The 10000-nt window shown below is 41.1% G+C and overlaps 2 protein-coding genes across 3 annotated transcripts in view; one reads left to right on the top strand and one right to left on the bottom strand.

Moving 5' to 3' along the window:
• LOC138052024 (large ribosomal subunit protein bL20-like) overlaps positions 1 to 10000 on the top strand; it is a 596113-nt gene that overhangs the window by 287940 nt on the left and 298173 nt on the right. The gene's annotated exons all lie outside the window — the stretch shown is intronic.
• The window catches only part of LOC138052012 (endothelin-converting enzyme homolog), a 97354-nt gene that overhangs the window by 43160 nt on the left and 44194 nt on the right, over positions 1 to 10000 (bottom strand). For both annotated transcript variants that reach the window (XM_068898357.1, XM_068898358.1), the window contains exon 14: positions 2418 to 2485. In XM_068898357.1, the coding sequence (XP_068754458.1) occupies positions 2418 to 2485 (68 nt within the window). The remainder of the gene's footprint in view (positions 1 to 2417; positions 2486 to 10000) is intronic.

The following is a 10000-nucleotide window of genomic DNA, read 5'->3' as shown; positions in this document are numbered from 1 at the left end:
TATCTGAACTGAAAGCAGTGGAGTAAGTACAAAACCATCCTTGCCATCCTTTTATCGTAGATAATTACAGTATATTCTTTCCATTTGGCTCATACAGCACTCATTGTTGATTTGACAGCAGCTTCTGAGCCTCCTTTTTCACTTACTGTAAGTCCAAGGTATTTGAATTCACCCACTCGTTTTAAGGGATGTCCATTACAATCGATAATGTTAATATTTCTTCTTGACTCACTGCACATGAAAGCCATGCTTGGCCATTCCTTCTTGCCACTTGATCCATTTTTTCTGAAGTTGTTCTACAGACTCAGCAATCACCATAAGGTCATCCGCAAATAAGATATCCCCTGGTGCGCCTTTCCTAAATCCATCAATTATTGTATCCAAAACCACAAAAAAGGAAGGAACGCGGTCCCTAGCCCTTATGTAACCCTACGTTGATGTCTATATCGGTTACGATGATCAGTTGAAAAAGGGTCTCAGGCACATTTCGTTTCCTCAGGCACCAGTAGACTAATTCCCTTGGCACTCTATCATAAGCCTTTTCTAGAGCTACAAGCTACTAGCTGCCTCAGTATCCATTCGCTCCATTACTCAAGTGTTCCAGCAGTTTGATACCCCTAGCCATATCGATCATCATTAAAGCTCTTGTCATGTTGCAAAAATTGGGTGTGTAGAGAAAAATTATACGCCAGATGCCCTTCCTGATGCAACTCACAGTAGCAAACAAACTTTGCTGTACGTCCCTTACGTCCCTTACCACATTATGGTCCATCCCTGCTTATTGAATATTGTTAGGTAGCCCATTATAGGCCGTCCCCAATTCACCACGCATGCAGGCCTGCAAGCAAGTCTACCGTGGTGAGGCGCCGGATAGGGGTTGTATGTCCCGCAAGAAATCTGGTTGGTATTCTCCGGGCCTTACACCGTGTGGTCAGCATGTCGAAAAGCCCCTCCAAAGCTACTTTAAAGAGACGATGGCAGAAATAAGCCGCGGTATAAGTTTTGACGCAAGCTTTTGACCGCTACTCTATCGCGACCTTAGAAAGTTCTATCGCTCGTAAACTCTGAAGCCTCCCAATGGGACACTGTGACAGAAGTCGAGAAATGCTTGTAAGTAGATGGACTCCGGTTTCAATAAGCGTTGCGAAACGTCTCTTTGCTCTTCTTCCCCACTTCAACAACTATAGGACAGTTCACATCACAAACTGTCCCCTAAACTCCGCTCCTCAAGGAAAAATAAATGCTGGATTTACCTCAGCCTAAAAATAACGCTAAACCTAACACTAAAATTCTTCATGGAATTTTGCAAAGATTTAACAGGACGCTTCAAGTTGGCTATCAAAATTGGGTGCATGAGTGCACTCTGACCGCATCAATTCATGTTCCCCATTCAACCCTTCGGAAATGAGCTCTATCACATTGATCAGTATGTATGCTTAAACTCTCCAAGCAGACGGCGTCGCTGAGGAAGTCGATAGCGGACAGTGAGGACAAGATTCTTATTATGGGTAGATTTAACGCACGTGTAGAAAGTAACCACACCACCGAACTTGTTGTGCGAGGACGTCATGGCTATTACCAATACTCGAACACACTCTGTTTCATCACAAGGCTAGATTGAAGACGACCTGGAGACAACCGCCCTCCAGACACTGCCACCCACTACACTACAATCACGACGAAGAATTTGCCCATCCATTCAAAATTCTAATAACTCTAACATAGGCATCTTTCATATTTACCCTGTCGAAAACAGGTCACTCAAGTAAAAAAATACCACCAGCAAGATGAAGAAATGTGAATTTAAAACCATTTGCCACACCCGATGTACCCAGTGCACCCATGAAGTCACCCTCGCGATCACGAAAAAACATGGCTAAACAGTTCTAAAACCTAGAACCTAAACCCTCGCGATCACGAAAAACATGGCTAAACAGTTCCAAAACCTAGAACCTAACCGCGAATCACTACATCAACGGCTTGGTTCGCTTAGGATCATACTTGAAACGCCGCCATGTGAAAAAATAATTTTCGTTGCAAATAGAAAATGTGGCAGTGTGGCCGAGTGGTTAAGGCCCGTGCCTTGAGATCCTGAGGTCATGGGTTCAGGACCGCGTTCTGACCTCTCATGAAAGTTTTTTACGTAGTCCCTGGTTCAAATTCCTAGCGCACTCGTAAAACAGCTAACTGGTTTGCCTCCCGCCAGTTGGGATTCTTAACAATTGTATATGTTAAATGCTCGGAGACATTAACTACAAGCTACTCTGAAATCCGAGAGTAAACAAAGTATTATATATTATATTATATAACTCCTTGAAAATAACGACTACAATACAGGTTGTAGGTCAAATAGTAAAATAATAACACAATCCTGGTTTCTTTCCAAAGGATTAATTCAGATAATGGAATTTACTAACCTGTGTCATCAAATCCATGAGTTATTTCATGCGCCATCACTCCACCAATAGCGCCATAGTTGATTGCACTTAAGGAAAAACAGTGGAGATGTTGAGATCAACACAAATGCACATTTTCTCACCAGAAAATTATCATGTTAATAAGATAACTTTATTTTCACAAGATAAAGTCTTAAGCTAAAGGTTTATGGGGTCGTGTCATCATCTGACAGAAGTAAACAATTTAGTGGTTACCTGAAAGGTAAATGAGAATGGATTAGGACATACCATTTTGTTATACCTCCCAATTCAAAAACGTTTTCCGATTGGAGAAGATCGTGTCACGTGTCATGGGTCAAAACTCACCATAGTTAATGCATGGAGATGGTTATGAAACTGGACAAGTTCCTTTGTTTCATGTTTTTGTCCCTATTTTTGGCCTTGTCCCTGCACAAAACACACATTTTTTCGAGAAGATAACCAATCGAATCCTTGGATTAAATTATGCGCAGCTAATTTGCGAACCCGTGCGAAGCGAAAACAAAAGATTGTGCAGGGTCACGGTCAATTCGACATCGATTGCAACAACATTGTTCTCGCTTTTGAAAGTTCTAAGGTTTCATAACCAGTCCCTCGATTAACTATGAACTCACTAACTCCGTAGGGCGAACAAAACTCACTGAATCCCTAGGGAAACAATGACTTGAACTTTCGACTCGAACGTGATCATGTCGTGCAACTTTGAAACAGCGGCAAATTCCGTGAAAATTCCGTGTATTCTTCTATTTTGAGTTGGGAGGTTTAACAAAACACTTAATGACTGGCCCCACGGGAAACAGTGAGTTTTGTTTCCCCGAGACCCTCAATGTTCCCCGAAGCTCGCTCACCCTGCCCAACATGCTTAACCAACCGTACGCAATAAAACGTAAACCGCTACTGAAAAGCTTTTTTCTGTGCCTGAAATACAGATTTTATTAGTTTGTTGAATTCACAAAGGGAATCAACCTGCCTTAGGTTAGAAGGCAGGTTGTTCCAAAGTACAGGGCCACTATAACTAAAGCTGCTCTTATAATAATGACCCAATATAAAACCAGTCGTGTCTTTTTCTTCCTTGTAGTCAGATATGGCAATAAGCCACTTGCCTGTGCTTCACACTGAAATTAAGCCCTGTTGGCTGGAGTCGTTACTTGCATGAATGACGGCACGTAGGATCCTGTGTTGTTGACTCTTATGTTCTTGTTTTCCTTTTGTTTTCTTTCTTCGTAGTCGTAATTGTCGTTTTTTTTTTTTTTTAATTTCCTATCCCGCGGAAAGCGACATGAATATATTTTTTCCAGATCTGACCTGCTGTTTGAACTCGAACCGATCATGAAATGTTTGTGCGCCATCAAGGTGGTTGTGGTTACGAAACGGGTTTTTGCATTGAATTTATAAAAAAAATATGCGCGATTTTTGGGCTCATTCATGGAATGGACGAGGCATTGATGTAGATGGAAAATGCAGGGCGCGAACTTAACGGTAGTGATTTCATGTAGTTACTACAAACAAGGAATGACCTACAATGATCTACAATGACACGTAATGAGCTACAGTGACCTACAAAAATGACCTACAATGATCTACAATGAGCTTCAATAACCTAGAGCGATCTACAATGACCTACAATGACCTACAATGACCTTCAATGAGCTACAATGGCCTACTGACTTGCATAACGTATAATCAAAGAGAAAGACAAAAGAGAATTAGGGTGAAGAGTTTGGTGAGCGGAAAACATCCATTGTGCACTTCACATTACACTCTAATCAGTTAAGTCTGTTCAAATGTAAGTGCTGCACGGCCAACGTTTAAAAAAACGTAATCCCTCCTTGTACTTGTACATGTTCATTGCCGTGACTTTAACATCGCCAGTTCCCACGGCCTGTTTCCGTTTGACCTTGTAGCTCAGTCGGTAGAACAGCGGTGATCTAACCCGAAGGTCGTGGGTTCAATTCCCACCCAGGGTCAGAGTTTTTCTCTGTTTTTGTGTGGGCCCATTTCCATCAGTAGGGCTAACGCTCACCTGGTTCATATGGGGTAGAGACTTAGCACTTCACATTACACTCTAATCAATTGAGTCTGTTCAAATATAAGTGCTACACGGCCAACGTTTGAAAAAGCGTAATCCCTCCTGATATAACTATTAGTTTGCCGATTGAGCCAAATGTAGGCTTGAATGAGTCAGAAAAGGAAGTTCTATCCTTTATTGAATGGTCCGAGAACAACCGCATGAAAGGTAATTTGACGAAAATATGGGAAGTCCTTTTACGAGGACAGACTACCAGGACGCTTTCCGAACCACTTGCGAACATAGAGAGGGAAGAGAAACTATTGGGCGTTACCTTTGAGCAAGTGCCAGTTAATTGGGACACTCATATTGAGTATTCACTTAGTAAGGCAAGTAGTGGGTTGTATATTTTAAGAATATGTAAATATTATCGCTACTCTATTGAGAATTTGGACAAGTAGAATTAATAAACACTTTGTCAGATGTTACAAGATGGGTTACTGTTTAAAGCAGCCCAGTATCTTGGATATTCGTCGTAATAGAGATGAGAAGTTATGGCGAGGGATCTCTTCCACCAACACTGCTTTGAGCGATCTTCTACCTCCCCAGAGAAAATGGCAGTTGAGAATTACGTCGCATAATTATATTCTACCTAAGGTCCGGACAAGTCGTTTTAAATCTATTTTTATTAATAGATGTCTTTTTAATAGTAATTAATATTTGTTTGTCGTTTTATTCATTTTTTTTGCCTTGTAAATTGTTGCACTTCCGTTTGCACAATGAACTCTTAATAAAGACCTTTATTATTAAAATTTGCAATATGGATCGAGAAGCCGAGACTTTCACCCCTGTCAGTGAACAATCGAGTTCAAGTGCAGCCAATATTTTCAGTGTCCAGTCGGAGCTGATCGACACAATCCACTAGGATCACAAGCAAGGTTTACAGTTCATCACTCATAGTGCGCTTCCCTTTTATCGACAATCACTAAGTTGTCATCAAATTCTAAAATCAAAAATCGCAAGGCCTTCTGAATCGGTACTACAGGAGGTTGAAGATGACCTAGAAATAAGTTTTTTCCAAGTTTCCAGTTCCATGACTGTGTGGTGCCGTTCCCGCCAAAATTCAGCCCTCGTTTTTATTAAATGGTGCTTATTTTTGATAAATAGTGCATACCTTTTTGTAAATACAGCCGTTGATTTTTGTTCATAGTGCCCACTTGTGATAAATGGTGCATACCTTTTTATAAATGCAGCCTTTACTTTTTGTTAACGGTGCCCACCTGTGCTAAATGGTGAATACCTTTTTTGTAAATGCAGCCTTTAGTTTTTGTTAATGATGACTGGAGATTCTAGAAATGGTGCCTATTTTTTTTTTTCTTTTTGGAAAGGCTGCCCTATCTCTTTAAATGGTGTATTCACAAATGATGGGTCAGGTTACCAATTCGTTTTTTGTAAATGTGCTTGCCGTAAAATGATGCAGCAGTCTGGGGACTACCACAGCTGTAAATGTAGAGAAAATCTGGTAATTAATCCCTTCGCTACGCTTTCAACATGGCGGACGACCTAGCGAATGCTGCGAGAATTCTGTCAAGGGCTGCTGAAAGGCTTACTACACAAGTTAATAACACGGTTGAAAGTAATTCAAGCTCTTTAGCAGCGGCACCAGTAGTTGCTGGCCCTTCAAGGGCGGATGGGTCTTCGAGGATGGAAGAGGAATGGGAAATCGCTATTTCCATATCATTTCCATCAGCTGAGCAGTTTTAGTAGTCGCGGAAATGCGGCCACAAATAATCAGCGAAGGCCTAAAAAATGATAGACTAAAGGATCGGAATAGAAGAGCAAAAAATGTAAGACATTCACACGCAAATTTGTGTGTTTGAGTGATAAAGATCAATCAGAGACTCCTGATGCTGAGGACAAAGGGACTTCTATTGGCTGGTCTGGGAGAAATGAAGATTACTGTGCCTGACGAATGCGATGAATTGGAAATTCGCGACCTAATCATGGAGACGTTCCCAGAGTTGCTAGATGCAGGAGGGTTTGAACTAGTGTAAGCAGAATCACAGAAGAGAGATCTGAGGATTATTCCCCCTGCACCAAGTGGGCTAACAATGAAATACCTTGTTCCATTTATCCGGCAAGGAAAGATATTTGTGAGACCAATTCAAGAGGATTTACCTCTAGAAAGCCCATCACAGGCACAGGTTAGCGTAATCGTTCATAAAGAGAGATATTGGACGTGCATGAATTAAGGGAACATTCAGTATCATGTAGTGGTCCCAAAGATAACGTCAGTGCAGGTAAGGGCTATCTCAGTTCACGGTTTGATTTCTTCTTAACAATACGTCGAATGTTATCGGCTCTGTTCATCTCGATTTGCCAGTTGCACGTTTTCGTTATTACACTTTTGTTTCTCACTTCATTCTGTAACCGTAAACTTTAAGTTATGTGATTTTTCTTAATTCAATATTGGCAAAAACATTATTTATGAGCCGCATAGAGAGTATTTTCAGCTTTTGTAAGTGTCATTTATATGGAATGCCAATCTGTGTTGATTTTTACAAATTTGAAGTTGTTTTATGTACATATAGTCATAATAATCCTATTGATTGAGGTAAAAAAGGCTTCTCACTGATCAGAAAGTGAGTTGAAATGTGTGATGTAAGGCATGGTGAAGTTCTATGTTTTGGGTGTGCTTTGTACGAGTGAAAAAAAAAAAGGAAACTTCTTAATTAATCTGGGCTGTGGGTGTGATTGGATATAACCTTTAAGAGGAAAACTACATGTATGCCCATGAGTTACTCATTTTCTCACTGTGCTGCAAATTTAATGATTTTGTTTTTCAGTCATCTGCCAGATATTGTTGACTCAGACAATGACCTTGTGGCAGCATTGGAAGAAAGAGATAGCCCTGTCCCAGCTGCTGTACCTGGACCATTTAGTGGTTCTTCCAGTGAATGCACCACAGGTACCTGTAAAGATCGCCATGCCTCATCTGTCTTATCTATTCCACTTCAAACAGAATATGAGACCTATGTGGACGTTATTGAGGATGACCAAGACCCAGATCTTTTTCCGGCGATAGAAGCAAGCTTGTTGGACCAACAGACAGCCACCTTAGCTACTCCAGTTCACACTGACCAACAACCAAGAGAAAATCAGTCTCTTCAGGCCATCTTGACATCTTTTGAGGAAAACACTTTGCAGCAGCATATTGATAACCCTGTTAGTATTATTATTAGGCGTAAAGCTGTTTTCGCATCAACCCTCAGAGCGATTGACAGAAAAACGTTCTCATTTTTCAAACCCATTATACCTGGTAGTTAATTTCGCTGGTGAAGAGGCCGTTGATGCTGGGGGCCAAGGCGAGAATACTTTTGCTTGCTCTTGTCTTGTCTTGAAACATCTGCGCTTTTCAATGGTTCATGGTTTTCGCATGATCTTAATCAAGTGATTAACCAGAAGTATGCTTTAGGTGGCAAATTAGTTGCATGGGGTGTCTTACAAGGTTGTACAAATGCTTGTCATTAGAAGGTTACAAAATTTGCGGGGGTGCAACATTTCACCAAGCATTAGCTATTGACGAGGTTGCTGATGTGCAAATGAAGGAGTTACCGAGAGCTACTACTGCATGTTGTTCAGAAGAAGAGTTTTCTGAAGATGTTATTAAACATGAAGATCAGATTGCTCACTATGGTTACTCAAAGATGTACACTGCCACTTTGGCCCAGAAGAAAGAGGTAGTGGACTGTTTGTTGAAGCAATACTTTAATTATGACGTTCATGTAGAATTTGCTCAATTTATTAAAGGAATGAACAGCATCGGGAATTTCGGAGGTACTGTGATGACAAACCAATCAGTTTTTGATGCAATATTGAGCAGCAACAAGGAAAAGTTTACCCCCAGAGCTTTCACATCTCTCTGTGAGTTTGATCGTTCTGAGGAAAGTTCAAACAACAGAATCCATGAGGATTCCACGATTTACTGTTTGAAGCTCTCCTAAAGGACCTTGAAGACAGTGAAGGAGAGGTTTTAACACTCATTCTTTTTAGAAATGCACATCGCTTCGCATTTATCAGAATCCAAGATTCCAGGTTACACCCAGTTTTATGATTTCATTGGAAAAGTGCGGCGTCGTGCATGGTCGTCAACGTGTGCCCTAACCTTGCATTTTCCAAGGAGTGTTGAGTATCCACAAGAGATCAATGAGGTAATGAAAGAGGCTCTCCATGAATGCCATGGCTTTGGCAAAAGTATGAACATTTAAAAAGCCCTATACTTCGTCTTCAAAGTAATTTGCCACTTTGCTTAAAAATAGAGTTTTCGGAATTTCGTGCAGTCCAGGCGTAAATGATCTAATGATCTAATTGTCATAAAGCTGGACAATGGCAACGTCCTAACAAACGAAGGTGACATTGCTAAGTGCATGAATGAATATTTTGCTTCCGTTTTTACAGCCGAAAACTTTTCCATCATTTAATCAAGCGCATTTCTTTAAGATCAAGGGATGTGTACTGTCCGGGCCAGGAGCTTTACGAGGTTTCAACTCGCTTAGAATCTTGCTAACATTCTTAGGTGAACAGTGTAGAAGACTAAGATCCTTGTCTTTGATAACTTGAACCTTGGCTTCATCGCTTGGTGATGTTTTAAATGCGTCTCTTGCATCAAGGCATGTTACCACACAACTGGAAATTAGCTGACATTACTCCTTTGCACAAGAAAGGTGCTAAAAACGATCGAAAGAACTATCGCCCAGCTCATCTCTAACATAGAAACCACTTTCTTCTTGCGATCCACAATTCGCACATCTACCCTGTTGTTCCTAACTGCCACAGGTTCAGCAGATAGTGGAACATCCCAGAAGGCTTGTGCATACTCATTTTCGTAAACCGGCTTCGGTTCTACTTGAGATTACCAGGGTGGTACACTGTCTATAAGGGCTAACTGGTGAAGTATCTCAAAGAAAAGAATTTTCAATACCGAGTTATGACGATGCAGATACTTGCTTTGCGCAAGTGCAGAACAGCCAGCTAAGATGTGTGCCACGGTTTCCTGTGCCTTACCGCATAATCTACACATCGAATCATTCTCTTTACCAGTTCTTGTCTTGTATACACGAGTTGGAAGCAGTTGTTTGTACATCTCTCTCGTAGATTCCTGTGATCACTTGTGTTGGACGTGTCTTCCATTTGCTTAACCAGTTGAAGCAGCCTTGACTTTGTACTGGGTCACTCCATCTCGAGGCAGTCAACTTCCCTTGTCACTTCTGGCTTACAATCTCTCCTTTGAGTTGGTTTTGCTGAGCTTCTTTCACTTTTTTCTTAATCTTTGCATCTGGGACTTTCTCTCCATCGTCGCTGCGGCATACACGATTAGGGTAGATAAACGTTAACTTGAGTCCAAGTTCTTGGCCAAACTTAGCAGTCTCTTTAACCATAAAATTATGTCCGAGCTCTATTGAGCGGTTCTCAAACTGGCGTACAAGTTGCATAGTGTTGTCATTAGGTGGGTTCATACTAAGCTTAGTAAGTATACCTCAAGCATACTTGAGGCATA

Source organism: Montipora capricornis, chromosome 6, assembly GCF_036669925.1.
Source record: "Montipora capricornis isolate CH-2021 chromosome 6, ASM3666992v2, whole genome shotgun sequence".
NCBI lineage: Eukaryota > Metazoa > Cnidaria > Anthozoa > Scleractinia > Acroporidae > Montipora > Montipora capricornis.
This window is presented reverse-complemented; position numbering and strand designations above follow the sequence as displayed.